The 18,609-nt window shown below is 44.5% G+C and overlaps 1 protein-coding gene across 31 annotated transcripts in view; it reads right to left on the bottom strand.

The window, feature by feature from the left end:
- Positions 1–18,609, bottom strand: part of LOC110490359 (CUGBP Elav-like family member 2) — a 247,022-nt gene that overhangs the window by 58,748 nt on the left and 169,665 nt on the right. For all 31 annotated transcript variants that reach the window (XM_036944699.1, XM_036944695.1, XM_036944692.1 and 28 more), the window contains one exon: positions 2,729–2,811. In XM_036944699.1, the coding sequence (XP_036800594.1) occupies positions 2,729–2,811 (83 nt within the window). The remainder of the gene's footprint in view (positions 1–2,728; positions 2,812–18,609) is intronic.

Genomic DNA, 18,609 nt, shown 5'->3' with positions numbered 1-18,609 from the left:
ATTAGAGGCTCTGAGAGAAGCGGTCCCCCCCTAGCTACGTGCCCCGACCAGCTACCTCCACCCCCATTCCTACAACCCCCCACCCACAGTCCCCAGAGCTTCATTTGCTGTTCATTAGAAAATGCATGTGTGTGTGTGTGTGTGTATCTGTGTGTGTGTGCCAGAGTGTGTGGGAATCGCTTAGGCATACGTCCAGTCCCTGTTCTGACCTGCGCAGGTTTCATTAAGATCTCCATCAACACATCATAGCACAAGCACAGCACACACACACACACACACACACACACACACACACACACACACACACACACACACACACACACACACACACACACACACACACACACACACACACACACACGTCTCCACTCAGCACTTGCAGTCTGCTGCCAAAGCTGAAGGCTTAGAGAGAGAGGGGGAAGAGGGGGGAGAGGGGCGAGGGAGAGAGAGACGGACAGGCAGGGAGTTGGCAGAGGAGAGAGGCTGCTTTTCTAAAGTGTGTCACTCCAATATGTGGCTGGCAGGAACCTGTGCTCTCAGTCTAGCCCATTGTTTTTCTGAACACTGTTTTGGAGATGGGGGGAGTATATGAGTACAGGGCTGTACAGAACATCCACGTTTACACTCACTACCACATTCTCTCCAGACTCTTCACACTCAACGCCCTACTCAAACATGGCAGCCATTCAACTGTTCCTGTGTGTGCCCTAAATCAATATGGCCACCGTTCAGCTTTGCCAGCCGCTCTTGTCCAATATGGCCACCGTCCAACTGCTGTGATTGTGATTGGATCTCACCCTGTCAGGGCCTACAGTTTAGAGCGCAAGAATGAACGAGGGAGAGACAGCGAGCCAATATAAACATTGTTCTACTGCCTTTTACAAGAGAGGGAGAGACAGAGAGCTAATGAGCAACTATTGTTTTTTAGCTGAACTCGTTTGTTGCCTTGCCCTAAAGCGAACTGTGCTCTCCCTCTCTCCTTTCCTCATCACTCCGTCCTCTCCTTAGCTCAGCTCTCTGTCCACCGCTCTACCTCCACTCAACGTTAAAGCATTTATGGACCCTCCAGCTCTCCCTCCCTCCTCCCAGAGGAAGGTCAGTCAGTACTTTATTGAAGTCCATCAGATTGAAACATATCCTCAGTGCTGCATTGCCGGTGAGAACTCAGAGGAGGCCATTTTAAATGAGTTAATCATCACCTCCCAAAACCGCTCAAATGGATGTGATTATGGTGCTATTGATTCAGCCCTGTGTGTGTTCGTTTTAGAGTGTTACTGTTAGGAATTTTATGAATAAATGACTAAGCAATATCCTCCTTTTTAATAGAACTGTAACTAAGTAAACTTATACTCTGTTTTATTGTATCTGATTAACAACATGAGTTCATAAGAAGGGATTATGTGGCACGGACAAGGAGTAATCAATCTGGGGAGGAATGGGTTGTGGGTGAAGTAAGCAGATAGGGTCGTTAACCTACGGTTGAACCGACGAAACTTAGCTCTGGGGTGTTTTAGATAAGGCAGTGAGTGCATTCCTAGGTTTTCTGTTAACTAGAACTGTCAGCTAAGTGGTGATCGATAATGGTGAGGAGTCAAGAGTTAATTCAGTTGTGTTGTGTGTCCTGTGTGTGTGTTAGTGAGTTGGAATGAACTTTAAACTTGCTTAATTCTCGGTCGGGAGGGGGTGGTTCATTCTAGAAGCAATGAAATGACGTCATATTTTGTTTATAAACTGTTGTTCGTGGTAACATGGTAGCGCGCTCCGAGAATAAATACTATTATCTATTATTGATAAGACTGGGCTCCATCTATTTTATGCAAACAAGAATCTTACAAATTCTCATAAAATAGATTTAAGTGAATTCAATTAATGAAAACATATTGGAATAATGAAATGACGTTAACAGTTACATGCCTGAGGAGGGACAGAGGGAGGAGGAGTTGGCAGAGGGACAGAGGAAATTAGGGAGGGCGGTACATTCACATTCCCCTAATCCCTCAAATGTTTAGAGCATGTGACGTATCATATCCATCCTCCACCCTCATATCCACCCTCATATCCCCCCTCTTTAACCCAATAGTTCCACCCACAAACCAACAGAGGAAATACAGTGTACAGACTTCCCTTCCCTCTAATTAATATGCTTCCAGAGCCTCAGAACAGCCAAGGCTGCAGCCTGCCAACACCCCAAGCAGGAATAACCGTGGCCCAGGGGCCTGTTAAACCCAGAGGAGCAGCTAGAGACTTCCAGAACCTGGGAGGGGAGGCGAGACAAAATCCTATTGCTCATCTATCACTCCACTGTGTTTAATATACACACAGTAGCAGAGGACAGCAGCAGGAGTCTGGTATAGGAAAGGCCCCTACAGCACACACACACACACACAGAAATAGATTCACACACAGAATATATAATGTAGTCATACACAAATAAGCTTCTAAATGCAGTTAGTGACACAGTAAAGGCCTACACACACACACACACACACACACACACACACACACACACACACACACACACACACACACACACACACACACACACACACACACACACACACACACACACACACACATACACATACACATACACACACACACACACACACACAATACAGACAGCCACAGTGTGTGACGTGACAGTAATGGGAGATATGCCCTGGTAATCACTGACACTGCGTGACAGCAGGGCAGCGTGGGCCGAGGAGAAACGAGAACACACACTCACCCCTGTTAAGGTCTTTATGTTATGCAGTGCATTCTGGGCTTCAAGGGCAGCTTTCCGTGTGTAAAACGTGACAAAACAGCACCCTGGAAGAAGAGAGGGGGAGAGACAGAAAGAGAGAACATGTTAAGTAACCAAAAAAGTGTTCTTAATTAATTCATATAGTTTTAAGTTACCTGCAAAAGTAGGCTCAAGGAGAAACCAGCTTAGCATTTAAATGCAGAAAACATTCATGATTTTAAAACAATTCACTATTCATGACTTGAGTAACATTACCTCAGAATGACAGAGACACATCAAAGATAGAAAGGTGGAGAAACAGGAGCCAGAGAGAGAACGACAGAGAAAGGAAGGAGAGAGAGAGAGAGAGAGAGAGAGAGAGAGAGAGAGAGGGAGAGAGAGAGGAGAGAGAGAGAGAGAGATAACGAGAGAGAGAGAGAGAGAGAGAGAGAGAGAGAGAGAGAGAGGGAGAGAGAGAGGAGAGAGAGAGAGAAGGAGAGAGAGAGAGAGAGAGAGAGAGAGGGAGAGAGATAGAGAAGGAGAGAGAGAGAGAGAGAGAGAGAGAGAGAGAGAGAGAGAGAGAGAGAGAGAGAGAGAGAGAGAGAGAGAGAGGGAGAGGGAGAGGGAGAGAGAGAGAGAGGGGGTAGAGGGAGGGAGGGAGGGAGGGAGGGAGGGAGAGAGAGAGAGAGAGAGAGAGAGAGAGAGAGAGAGAGAGAGGAAGGAAGGAAAGTCATTATAAATGAAATAGTCATCTCCAGCGTAGGTAGCAGACAGTCCAGCTGTAGACCATTAAGCCACAGTCAGCAGTATAAGGAGCAGAGGAACTGCTGAGTCTTGTAGAATCACTGCTTCACACACATTTACAGTGTTCAATTCTTCATTTTCTGAGACGTGTGTGAATGACTAGTCCTGCTGTCCATCCATCTCACTTCCGTTATGTTGCACAGGTACCATGTATTTTTAACCCTACACCCTCAGAGAGGAATTGGTAGTATGCATTGGAGCTTGCCTTGCAGAGGGGTTAATGATTGCATTCCATTGGAAAGGTGTTTTCATAGGGTGTTGTCTGTGTTTGGGATGGTTAAGGTCTTGGCCTAGCATGAAGGGAGTGCACTGTGATTTCCATAGAGTACGGCTTGTGTATGGGCAGGTTTGAGCTTAGTGTAACAATTCCCATAGCGTATAGCCTGTGTATAGGAGGGGTTAGCCTAGCATTAGCTGTGTGTTGTGATGCCCATGGTGTGGGGCTTGTGTATGGACAGGTTTGAGCTTCGTATTAGCACTGTTTTCATTCCCATAGTGTAGAGGCTGTATGGAAGGGTTAGCCCAGAGTCTGGCAATATATGTGTATTGTGGTTCCCAAAGCACACAGCCTATTTAGCTCTTATTGTGTTATCATAGGTATGGGGGGTTAGCGTGTTAGTGGTGTGTATTGTGAATCCCTAGCATTAGTGTTGTATCAGTGTTTAGCATTAAGGTCTTAGCCTAGCGTAGGCCTATTGTGATCCCCATAGGGTAGGGCCTGTGTATGGGATGGTAAGTGTAGCAGTAGTGGTGTGTATTGTGATTCTCATAGCGTAGGGCCTGTGAGGGCTAGCGATGCGGCATGTGGTTGACTGTCCCTGTTGGTGTGCTGTCAGGAAGAGGATCAAAGAGCAGAACATAGTTCTCACACACTAAGGCTGTGTTTAGACAAGCAGACCAATTTTTCCACTAATTGGTCTTTTGACCAATCACAGCAGGTCTCTTCACATCAGATCTTTTTCACATCAGGTCTTTTTCGGTGCGTATGTGATTGGTCAAAAGAACAATTAGTAAAAAAAAAAAAGATCAGAATTGGTCTCATGCAAAATACATGCACAAAACCAGCAGTAGTGTACTCAATGCTGTGTTCGAGACTACCTAAAGCCAGACCGATTTGAGACCGAGACCGGAGGAGGGGCGAGACTGAGTCAAGACCGAGTCAAGACCAAGACAGGAGGAGGGGCGAGACCGAGTCAAGACCAAGACAGGAGGAGGGGCAAGACCGAGTCAAGACCAAGACAGGAGGAGGGGCGAGACCGAGTCAAGACCAAGACCGGAGGAGGGGCGAGACCGAGTCAAGACCGAGTCAAGACCAAGACAGGAGGAAGGGCGAGACCGAGTCAAGACCAAGACAGGAGGAGGGGCGAGACCGAGTCAAGACCAAGACCGGAGGAGGGGCGAGACCGAGTCAAGACCAAGACAGGAGGAGGGGCGAGACCGAGTCAAGACCAAGACAGGAGGAGGGGCGAGACCGAGTCAAGACCAAGACCGGAGGAGGGGTGAGACCGAGTCAAGACGAGACAGGAGGAGGGGCGAGACCGAGTCAAGGCCAAGACAGGAGGAGGGGCGAGACCGAGTCAAGACCAAGACCGGAGGAGGGGCGAGACCGAGTCAAGACCGAGACCGGAAGAGGGGCGAGACCGAGTCAAGACCGAGAGCGGAGGAGGGGCGAGACCGAGTCAAGACCGAGAGCGGAGGAGGGGCGAGAGTGAGTCAAGACCGAGACCAGGAGGGTGACGAGGGGTCTGAGACAGAGTCAAGACCGAGACCAGAAAAATGCGAGTCAAATTAAAGACCATGATTGTAATTTTGTCAAATCACCACCATAATAAGATTTCAAAATGTCCAGTATTTCTGTGTTCATATTTCAGAACAATATAGATTCTTTAGACATTGAAAAAAGTGAAGAAATGCATGCTGAGGAAACTAGAGCCATTCTACAAATTAGTACTAACCCAAATACAGTGGGGAACAATGGGCCTTCAAAGAAGGGATAAGGATTTATAAAATAATGATTATAATAATAATGATGTTCTGATTTAATCTCATCAATTTTTGTTGGTAATGGAAGGGTTAACACTGAGGGTTAACACCAATTTGGATTTTTCTTTGCTGTCTCTGGGGAGATACATCTAGCTAGCTAAGTCAGCCATTGGCTATGCCATCAGAAGCTAGATAAAGGCATATGCCATTCAACTCTATTAGGGCGAAATTTGTGTGGAGTGACAGTGGAATCAACCAATCACATGATGACTTAATGGGTGGGACCATTTTTACAAAAACGTCTGCATTCTTGAAGGCCAGCAGGTGTTAACAAAGAGGATGTTGTTGCGAATGTGTTAGTATTCTCTCTTTCCAAGAATAATGAGCATCATCTGGTGAGTGGAACTGTGTTTTTTATTAAAGTGCGTTTGTGGTGTTAGCCATCTCTTTGAAAATAACTTGGGTGTGTAAAACATTGTTGCATTTAAAGTGGAACCGACAGCATTTTAGCAACATGAAATCTTATTAAAATCTGTTCATATACACCCCCAGGAAGAATGACACTTTTTAAAACATTTTCTGACAAGTGACCACTTAGATATGGTCATATTCATAGATTCTTAGAATGTTTGGTTATTACGGACAGTAAGGCATTTGTGAAAAGTCTATAGTAATATAGAGTGGGAAAGTGACCGTGAGTTTGGACAATTAATAGACTCTGCAGTAAATAAAACCAAATCTGTCTTGTCCAGGACCGGAGTCATCACAGGCCGGTGCACTATAGCCAATCAGAGCTACAGTAGGCCTTTATACAAACAAGCCATTTGTCACATAGTGTTTACAGTCAGTAGAACCTTCCATCATTCACACTGAACCGGACTGTATGTTTACAGTCAGTAGGACCTTCCATCATTCACACTGAACTGGACTGTATGTTTACAGTCAGTAGGACCTTCCATCATTCACACTGAACTGGACTGTATGTTTACAGTCAGTAGGACCTTCCATCATTCACACTGAACTGGACTGTATGTTTACAGTCAGTAGGACCTTCCATCATTCACACTGAACTGGACTGTATGTTTACAGTCAGTAGGACCTTCCATCATTCACACTGAACTGGACTGTATGTTTACAGGCAGTAGGACCTTCCATCATTCACTTTGAACCGGACTGTGTGTTTACAGGCAGTAGTACCTGTCATCATTCACACTGAACTGGACTGTGTGTTTACAGTCTGTAGGACCTTCCATCATTCACACTGAACTGGACTGTGTGTTTACAGTCTGTAGGACCTTCCATCATTCACACTGAACTGGACTGTGTGTTTACAGTCTGTAGGACCTTCCATCGTTCACACTGAACTGGACTGTGTGTTTACAGTCAGTAGCAACAGCATGACTTTAGATCATTAGAACGCATTCACCAAATGCCACAAAATACACCTGAATGGATTTCTGCAAATATGTAAATACCACAGGAGTCCTGTTACATTTGGGGACTTTACAGTCCTATTGAGCAAACTACTATGAAACGGTAGGCTCTCTCTCCCCTAGTTATGCACATCAACAACTAATACTAGCCAGAGCAAGATATCCTAAAATCTAATGAAGGAACATTAGATAAACCCTCACAAACCCTTTCAGCTAGTTGGCCGTCAAAATTGCACTGATAAACGATGGGGAATTGTAGCCTCCACGTTCTTCTGCAGGTTGCTTGTCCCAATCAAGCACCCAAGCTAACTGGCTAAAGTTACCTAGTTTTCTACTTCCAGACACAAATGAGACAACAACTCACTCTGACCATTTTACTCACCTTGACTAGCTATTACTTTTTCCCTACTTTTGCTTACACGGTTATATTCAGCGAGTGTTGGCCATTCATAAATTCATCAGTTGTTCTACACTATGGCACACTCAGACGAGAAGGCTCTGAAATCAGGTAAGATGTTTTTATTTATCCTCTAAGCAAGTCAGTTAAGAACAAATTCTTATTTACAATGACGGCCTACACCAGCCAGACTTGGACGACACTGGGCCAATTGTGCGCCACCCTAATCACACTCCCAATCACAGCCAGTTGTGATACAGTCTGGTTTTGAACCAGGTTGTCTGTATTGACGCCTCTAGCACGGAGATGCAGTGTCTTAGACCACTGGCCCACTTGGGAGCCCAGATAACCAGAGGGAATTTGCGAATGCAAGATACATGCTAACTGGAGTTGTTCTTGCTAGCTCACCAAATGACACCTGCATCTCTAGCTGTGTACAGCCACTGAAAAACGATATGAGGAAAAAATCAGTTGCTCACCCACTCCTCTAATGGGATGTCATGACATCCTCCAAGCAGCTAGCTTGCTATCTATCCAGCTAACGTTAGGCTCTGTGTTTTTAGCTTGCTATCTATCCAGCTAACGTTAGGCTCTGTATTTTTAGCTTGCTATCTATCCAGCTAACGTTAGGCTCTGTGTTTTTAGCTTGCTATCTATCCAGCTAACGTTAGGCTCTGTGTTTTTAGCTTGCTACATAAATAGATACTCTAGCCTACTAGCCACGTTATAACCGACCTGTGATCATTGCCCTTGCCAGTTTGATTGTATTTACATTCCCATCCTTAGTTACATTCGTCCATTTTTTGTTCAGAATAATGAGTCAATTGAAACCGAAATCCCAAATGTAGGCAGCAAACAACGTACCAGGCAAACTGTGATTTACAACCTGACAGCAATATGTTTTGGACTACCAAGAAATGGATTGGTGGATTATATTAATCATGCATTGAACTGCCTCCATCTATTCTGCCAACAATGCCTTACTCTATGACATGGGTGTCAAACTCTGGCCCGTGGGCCAAATTTGGCCCGCGGGGTAATTATATTTGGCCCGCGAGACAATACCAAATTACTACTAGAGCTGGCCCGCCGGTATTATACAGCGCATTCACCACTAATACTACGAATCCCATAATGCTCTGCTGTTTTCGCGCGCCAATCAGGACAGGACCCAGAAACGCTCTCTCCTCTGTGACAGTAGTCATAGCAATATAGACGCTACAACTGTCAGCGAGCTAACCCTTCCCAAAAATGGCGAGAAGAAAGGCAGAAAACAGGAGCTTTCTGGACAAGTGGGAGGCAGAATATCTGTTTACATATGTAAAAGACAAACCTGTTTGTCTTGTTTGTGGAGTCAACGTGGCTGTAAGTAAGGAGTACAACATTAGACGACACTATGAAACGAAACACCATGACAAATACAAGGACCTGGACATGACTCAAAGGAGCCAGAAAGTAGAGGAGATGAAAATAAGTTTGGTTTCACAACAGAATATGTTTAAAAAAGCCACATCACAAAGCGAGGCTGCTGTAAAGGCTAGTTATATAGTGGCAGCAGAGATCGCAAAATCAGCCCGGCCCTTTAATGAGGGAGAGTTCATGAAAAAGTGCATGATGAAGGTTTGTGACCTCGTATGCCCAGAGAAAAAACAAGCATTTTCAAACGTGAGCCTGAGCAGGAACACAGTAGCTGATCGCACATGTGATCTTGCCACCAATCTGTATGACCAGCTGATGGAAAAGGGAAAAGATTTTGTTGCGTTCTCCCTCGCTGTGGATGAGAGCTGCGACGCATCTGATACTGCTCAGCTGTCAGTCTTCATCCGTGGAGTGGACTCAAATCTGTGTGTTACGGAGGAGCTATTAGGATTCAAATCAATGCATGGCACAACCACAGGAAAGGAAATCTTTGAGGTTTCCAAATGTGTAACTGAAATAAAGCTGCCGTGGGATAAACTCGTTGGATTAACGACAGATGGTGCGCCAGCGATGTGCGGTAAAAAGAGTGGACTGGTGGGCATGGTTCGGGAGAAGATGCGGGAAGAGAACTGTGCAGGTGAGCTAACTGTTTACCACTGCATCATACATCAGGAAGCACTGTGTGCCAAAGCCCTAAAGATGGAACATGTTATGACCACAGTAACACAGGTAGTTAACTTTATAAGAGCCAAAGGTCTAAATCACCGCCAGTTTAAATCTTTTCTGGAGGAGTGTGGTTCGGAATACGCAGACGTGCCGTATCACACAGAGGTGAGATGGCTAAGCAGAGGAAAAGTACTGAACAGATGTTTCGAGCTGCGTGAGGAAATATGTCAATTCCTGGAAACCAAAGGGAAGGATACAGCAGAGCTCCGGAAGCAAAAGTTCCTGTGTGAGCTGGCCTTTCTCTGTGACATCTCGAGCCATCTCGATGCGCTGAACCTGCAGCTTCAGGGGCGGGGGCGCATCATCACAGTCATGTACGCTGCAGTGAGGGCCTTCAAAACTAAACTGTGCCTGTGGGAGAATCAGATGCTGCAAGGAAACCCTTGCCATTTTCCCTGCTGCTAATCCATAAAAGCGCAGATCTCTACCGCCGTGTTCCCATGCGCACAGTTTGCTGAAAAACTCAGTGTTCTCGCCGCTGAGTTTAGCCGGCGATTTGCCGACTTCGATGCCCAGAAATGCAAGTTTGAACTGCTTAGTAATCCCTTCGCAGTTGATGTGGAAAATGCACCAACCAACATCCAAATGGAGCTGATTGAACTCCAGTGCAACGACACGCTGAAGTCAAAGTATGATGCTGTGGGCGCCGCACAGTTTCCACGGTTCATCCCTGACACAATGCCTCAGCTCCGCACCCAAGCTGCTCAGATGCTCTCCATGTTCGGCAGCACTTATCTATGCGAGCAACTTTTCTCCTCGATGAAGATGACCAAAACAACTCACAGGAGACGTCTGACTGATGAACATCTTCGCTCGATACTGAGGATTTCTTCAGCTCAGAGCTTGAGCCCAGACATTGATGAACTAGCATCCAAGAAGAGATGCCAGGTATCTGGCTTGGGCACATCAGATTAGACCAGTGTGCAATAATTAACGTTTTCTTTATGCACTTTTTCTTGCTACAAGGCATGGGCTTGAATGGTTGATTGATTTATTATCATTTTATTTGTAAAATTATTAGCCAGTGGAAAAGTTTATTTTGGTATTTAAATCAGAAGGCTGCAAATAGAAAAGAGGCATACAATTTTTATTTAAATTTTATTTATTTAATAAATGAATGCCATTGATGTGTTTTTTCATTTGACATTTTGCATGTCTCCACTATTAAATTATATATTGTATGGTAATAAGCGATGCTTGTTCCATATTCAATGTTAAAGCAAAACTTGTTTGGGTCCATATTAAAAGGTTAATTTGTTCAATGTTGGCCCGTGACTTTGTTCAGGTTTTACATTTTGGCCCACTGGGTATTTGAGTTTGACACCCCTGCTCTATGTCATGGGACGTTGATTCCAATATACCTATTTTTAAAACCTCTCATAAAGAGGGTTTTGTAGCATAAACTGGGAATTTGATATTTTTGACTCATATTATGATTTTCTGCTCGTTTCATATGTGCAAAGTAGTTACAACTCTGTCAGTTCCTCTTTACACTTTAGGTCCCTGGTTACTTTGTGTGCTAAACGTGAAATGTTATTTTGCATTGGGAAGTAATAGTCAATTGGGAAATGCTTAATGTTTTGTTTTTTGTATTTTATGAATGGGACCTACTGGTTTATGGACTGCTTAGCCTTTAACATTGCTGTGTTTGACTGCTGTCATTCCATCGGCCCTCGGTGTAGTGGTTTCTGGAGAAGTGGGAAAAGTAACATTTTGCCAAATAGTTCTCAAACGGCCAGCCCAGCTGTAACGGCTGTTGGAAGGAGTGGAGGACCAAGGTGCAGCGTGGTACGTGTTCATCTTTATTACTTGAACTGAACACTGATTAACAAAAATAACAAAGAGAATGAACGAAAACCGAAACAGTTCTGTCTGGTGCAGAAAGACACAAAACAGAAAACAACTACCCCCAAAAAAAAACATGTGGGGAAAAAACTACCTAAGTATGGTTCTCAATCAGAGACAACGATAGACAGCTGCCTCTGCTTTAGAACCACACCCGGCCAAACAACAAAGAAATACAAAACAGAAAATGAACATAGAATGCCCACCCTAGTCACACCAGCAAAGGAAAGGCATCCCTTTTCCCTCTGTTCCTACAGATTTTAACTCTCAAAATCAAAACATGTTTAAATAGAAAAATATACTAAAATGTGATTTTCTAAGTCCACAACAATGCTTAAACTACATCAATCTGATTGGGTGGGCCTGTCAGGGCCTGGCTCCCCACTGTACTAACCTGTCACACACTGAAGACCTATAGGTTCACCACTGTACTAACCTGTCACACACTGACGACCTATAGGTTCACCACTGTACTAACCTGTCACACACTGAAGACCTATAGGTTAGTACAGTGGTGAACCTGTCACACACTGAAGACCTATAGGTTCACCACTGTAGTAACCTGTAGGTTCACCACTATACTAACCTGTCACACACTGAAGACCTATAGGTTCACCACTGTCACATACTGAAGACCTATAGGTTCACCACTGTCACATACAGTGCCTTGCGAAAGTATTCGGCCCCCTTGAACTTTGCGACCTTTTGCCACATTTCAGGCTTCAAACATAAAGATATAAAACTGTATTTTTTTGTGAAGAATCAACAACAAGTGGGACACAATCATGAAGTGGAACGACATTTATTGGATAATTCAAACTTTTTTAACAAATCAAAAACTGAAAAATTGGGCGTGCAAAATTATTCAGCCCCCTTAAGTTAATACTTTGTAGCGCCACCTTTTGCTGCGATTACAGCTGTAAGTCGCTTGGGGTATGTCTCTATCAGTTTTGCACATCGAGAGACTGCATTTTTTTCCCATTCCTACTTGCAAAACAGCTCGAGCTCAGTGAGGTTGGATGGAGAGCATTTGTGAACAGCAGTTTTCAGTTCTTTCCACAGATTCTCGATTGGATTCAGGTCTGGACTTTGACTTTGCCATTCTGACACCTGGATATGTTTATTTTTGAACCATTCCATTGTAGATTTTGCTTTATGTTTTGGATCATTGTCTTGTTGGAAGACAAATCTCCGTCCCAGTCTCAGGTCTTTTGCAGACTCCATCAGGTTTTCTTCCAGAATGGTCCTGTATTTGGCTCCATCCATCTTCCCATCAATTTTAACCATCTTCCCTGTCCCTGCTGAAGAAAAGCACGCCCAGACCATGATGCTGCCACCACCATGTTTGACAGTGGGGATGGTGTGTTCAGCTGTGTTGCTTTTACGCCAAACATAACGTTTTGCATTGTTGCCAAAAAGTTCAATTTTGGTTTCATCTGACCAGAGCACCTTCTTCCACATGTTTGGTGTGTCTCCCAGGTGGCTTGTGGCAAACTTTAAACAACACTTTTTATGGATATCTTTAAGAAATGGCTTTCTTCTTGCCACTCTTCCATAAAGGCCAGATTTGTGCAATATACGACTGATTGTTGTCCTATGGACAGAGTCTCCCACCTCAGCTGTAGATCTCTGCAGTTCATCCAGAGTGATCATGGGCCTCTTGGCTGCATCTCTGATCAGTCTTCTCCTTGTATGAGCTGAAAGTTTAGAGGGACGGCCAGGTCTTGGTAGATTTGCAGTGGTATGATACTCCTTCCATTTCAATATTATCGCTTGCACAGTGCTCCTTGGGATGTTTAAAGCTTGGGAAATATTTTTGTATCCAAATCCGGCTTTAAACTTCTTCACAACAGTATCTCGGACCTGCCTGGTGTGTTCCTTGTTCTTCATGATGCTCTCTGCGCTTTTAACGGACCTCTGAGACTATCACAGTGCAGGTGCATTTATACGGAGACTTGATTACACACAGGTGGATTGTATTTATCATCATTAGTCATTTAGGTCAACATTGGATCATTCAGAGATCCTCACTGAACTTCTGGAGAGAGTTTGCTGCACTGAAAGTAAAGGGGCTGAATAATTTTGCACGCCCAATGTCTAAGTTTTTGATTTGTTAAAAAAGTTTGAAATATCCAATAAATGTCGTTCCACTTCATGATTGTGTCCCACTTGTTGTTGATTCTTCACAAAAAAATACAGTTTTATATCTTTATGTTTGAAGCCTGAAATGTGGCAAAAGGTCGCAAAGTTCAAGGGGGCCGAATACTTTCGCAAGGCACTGTACTGAAGACCTATAGGTTCACCACTGTACTAACCTGTCACATACTGAAGACCTATAGGTTCCCCAATGTCACACACTGAAGACCTATAGGTTCACCACTGTACTAACCTGTCACACACTGAAGACCTATAGGTTCACCACTGTCACACACTGAAGACCTATAGGTTCACCACTGTACTAACCTGTCACACACTGAAGACCTATAGGTTCACCACTGTACTAACCTGTCACACACTGAAGACCTATAGGTTCACCACTGTCACACACTGAAGACCTATAGGTTCACCACTGTCACATACTGACGACCTATAGGTTCACCACTGTACTAACCTGTCACACACTGAAGACCTATAGGTTCACCACTGTCACACACTGAAGACCTATAGGTTCACCACTGTACTAACCTGTCACACTGAAGACCTATAGGTTCACCACTGTACTAACCTGTCACACACTGAAGACCTATAGGTTCACCACTGTACTAACCTGTCACACACTGAAGACCTATAGGTTCACCACTGTCACACACTGAAGACCTATAGGTTCACCACTGTACTAACCTGTCACTTACTGAAGACCTATAGGTTCACCACTGTACTAACCTGTCACACACTGAAGACCTATAGGTTCACCACTGTACTAACCTGTCACACACTGAAGACCTATAGGTTCACCACTGTCACACACTGAAGACCTATAGGTTCACCACTGTCACACACTGAAGACCTATAGGTTCACCACTGTACTAACCTGTCACACACTGAAGACCTATAGGTTCACCACTGTACTAACCTGTCACATACTGAAGACCTATAGGTTCACCACTGTACTAACCTGTCACACACTGAAGACCTATAGGTTCACCACTGTACTAACCTGTCACTCACTGAAGACCTATAGGTTCACCACTGTACTAACCTGTCACCCACTGAAGACCTATAGGTTAGTACAGTGGTGAACCTGTCACACACTGAAGACATATAGGTTCACCACTGTACTAACCTGTCACACTAAAGACCTATAGGTTCACCACTGTACTAACCTGTCACACTGAAGACCTATAGGTTCACCACTGTACTAACCTGTCACATACTGAAGACCTATAGGTTCACCACTGTACTAACCTGTCACACACTGAAGACCTATAGGTTCACCACTGTACTAACCTGTCACACACTGAAGACCTATAGGTTCACCACTGTACTAACCTGTCACACACTGAAGACCTATAGGTTCACCACTGTACTAACCTGTCACATACTGAAGACCTATAGGTTCACCACTGTACTAACCTGTCACATACTGACGACCTATAGGTTCACCACTGTACTAACCTGTCACATACTGAAGACCTATAGGTTCACCACTGTACTAACCTGTCACACTGAAGACCTATAGGTTCACCACTGTACTAACCTGTCACATACTGAAGACCTATAGGTTCACCACTATACTAACCTGTCACACTGAAGACCTATAGGTTCACCACTGTACTAACCTGTCACACACTGAAGACCTATAGGTTCACCACTGTACTAACCTGTCACATACTGAAGACCTATAGGTTCACCACTGTACTAACCTGTCACATACTGACGACCTATAGGTTCACCACTGTACTAACCTGTCACATACTGAAGACCTATAGGTTCACCACTGTACTAACCTGTCACACACTGAAGACCTATAGGTTCACCACTGTACTAACCTGTCACACACTGACGACCTATAGGTTCACCACTGTCACACACTGAAGACCTATAGGTTCACCACTGTACTAACCTGTCACACACTGAAGACCTATAGGTTCACCACTGTACTAACCTGTCACACACTGAAGACCTATAGGTTCACCACTGTACTAACCTGTCACACACTGACGACCTATAGGTTCACCACTGTCACACACTGAAGACCTATAGGTTCACCACTGTACTAACCTGTCACACACTGAAGACCTATAGGTTCACCACTGTACTAACCTGTCACACACTGAAGACCAATAGGTTCACCACTGTACTAACCTGTCACACACTGAAGACCTATAGGTTCACCACTGTACTAACCTGTCACACACTGAAGACCTATAGGTTCACCACTGTACTAACCTGTCACATACTGAAGACCTATAGGTTCACCACTGTACTAACCTGTCACATACTGACGACCTATAGGTTCACCACTGTCACACACTGAAGACATATAGGTTCACCACTGTACTAACCTGTCACACTAAAGACCTATAGGTTCACCACTGTACTAACCTGTCACACACTGAAGACCTATAGGTTCACCACTGTACTAACCTGTCACATACTGAAGACCTATAGGTTCACCACTGTACTAACCTGTCACATACTGACGACCTATAGGTTCACCACTGTCACACACTGAAGACCTATAGGTTCACCACTGTACTAACCTGTCACATACTGAAGACCTATAGGTTCACCACTGTCACACACTGAAGACATATAGGTTCACCACTGTACTAACCTGTCACACTAAAGACCTATAGGTTCACCACTGTACTAACCTGTCACACACTGAAGACCTATAGGTTCACCACTGTACTAACCTGTCACACACTGAAGACCTATAGGTTCACCACTGTACTAACCTGTCACACACTGAAGACCTATAGGTTCACCACTGTACTAACCTGTCACACACTGAAGACCTATAGGTTCACCACTGTACTAACCTGTCACACACTGAAGACCTATAGGTTCACCACTGTACTAACCTGTCACACCCTGGAGACCTATAGGTTCACCACTGTACTAACCTGTCACATACTGAAGACCTATAGGTTCACCACTGTCACACACTGAAGACCTATAGGTTCACCACTGTACTAACCTGTCACACACTGAAGACCTATAGGTTCACCACTGTACTAACCTGTCACACACTGAAGACCTATAGGTTCACCACTGTCACACACTGAAGACCTATAGGTTCACCACTGTCACATACTGACGACCTATAGGTTCACCACTGTACTAACCTGTCACACACTGAAGACCTATAGGTTCACCACTGTCACACACTGAAGACCTATAGGTTCACCACTGTACTAACCTGTCACACTGAAGACCTATAGGTTCACCACTGTACTAACCTGTCACACACTGAAGACCTATAGGTTCACCACTGTACTAACCTGTCACACACTGAAGACCTATAGGTTCACCACTGTCACACACTGAAGACCTATAGGTTCACCACTGTACTAACCTGTCACATACTGAAGACCTATAGGTTCACCACTGTACTAACCTGTCACACACTGAAGACCTATAGGTTCACCACTGTACTAACCTGTCACACACTGAAGACCTATAGGTTCACCACTGTCACACACTGAAGACCTATAGGTTCACCACTGTCACACACTGAAGACCTATAGGTTCACCACTGTACTAACCTGTCACACACTGAAGACCTATAGGTTCACCACTGTACTAACCTGTCACATACTGAAGACCTATAGGTTCACCACTGTACTAACCTGTCACACACTGAAGACCTATAGGTTCACCACTGTACTAACCTGTCACTCACTGAAGACCTATAGGTTCACCACTGTACTAACCTGTCACCCACTGAAGACCTATAGGTTAGTACAGTGGTGAACCTGTCACACACTGAAGACATATAGGTTCACCACTGTACTAACCTGTCACACTAAAGACCTATAGGTTCACCACTGTACTAACCTGTCACACTGAAGACCTATAGGTTCACCACTGTACTAACCTGTCACATACTGAAGACCTATAGGTTCACCACTGTACTAACCTGTCACACACTGAAGACCTATAGGTTCACCACTGTACTAACCTGTCACACACTGAAGACCTATAGGTTCACCACTGTACTAACCTGTCACACACTGAAGACCTATAGGTTCACCACTGTACTAACCTGTCACATACTGAAGACCTATAGGTTCACCACTGTACTAACCTGTCACATACTGACGACCTATAGGTTCACCACTGTACTAACCTGTCACACTGAAGACCTATAGGTTCACCACTGTACTAACCTGTCACATACTGAAGACCTATAGGTTCACCACTATACTAACCTGTCACACTGAAGACCTATAGGTTCACCACTGTACTAACCTGTCACACACTGAAGACCTATAGGTTCACCACTGTACTAACCTGTCACATACTGAAGACCTATAGGTTCACCACTGTACTAACCTGTCACATACTGACGACCTATAGGTTCACCACTGTACTAACCTGTCACATACTGAAGACCTATAGGTTCACCACTGTACTAACCTGTCACACACTGAAGACCTATAGGTTCACCACTGTACTAACCTGTCACACACTGACGACCTATAGGTTCACCACTGTCACACACTGAAGACCTATAGGTTCACCACTGTACTAACCTGTCACACACTGAAGACCTATAGGTTCACCACTGTACTAACCTGTCACACACTGAAGACCAATAGGTTCACCACTGTACTAACCTGTCACACACTGAAGACCTATAGGTTCACCACTGTACTAACCTGTCACACACTGAAGACCTATAGGTTCACCACTGTACTAACCTGTCACATACTGAAGACCTATAGGTTCACCACTGTACTAACCTGTCACATACTGACGACCTATAGGTTCACCACTGTCACACACTGAAGACATATAGGTTCACCACTGTACTAACCTGTCACACTAAAGACCTATAGGTTCACCACTGTACTAACCTGTCACACACTGAAGACCTATAGGTTCACCACTGTACTAACCTGTCACATACTGAAGACCTATAGGTTCACCACTGTACTAACCTGTCACATACTGACGACCTATAGGTTCACCACTGTCACACACTGAAGACCTATAGGTTCACCACTGTACTAACCTGTCACATACTGAAGACCTATAGGTTCACCACTGTCACACACTGAAGACATATAGGTTCACCACTGTACTAACCTGTCACACTAAAGACCTAT

Source organism: Oncorhynchus mykiss, chromosome 15 (genome assembly GCF_013265735.2).
Source record: "Oncorhynchus mykiss isolate Arlee chromosome 15, USDA_OmykA_1.1, whole genome shotgun sequence".
Taxonomy (NCBI): Eukaryota; Metazoa; Chordata; class Actinopteri; order Salmoniformes; family Salmonidae; genus Oncorhynchus; species Oncorhynchus mykiss.
This window is presented reverse-complemented; position numbering and strand designations above follow the sequence as displayed.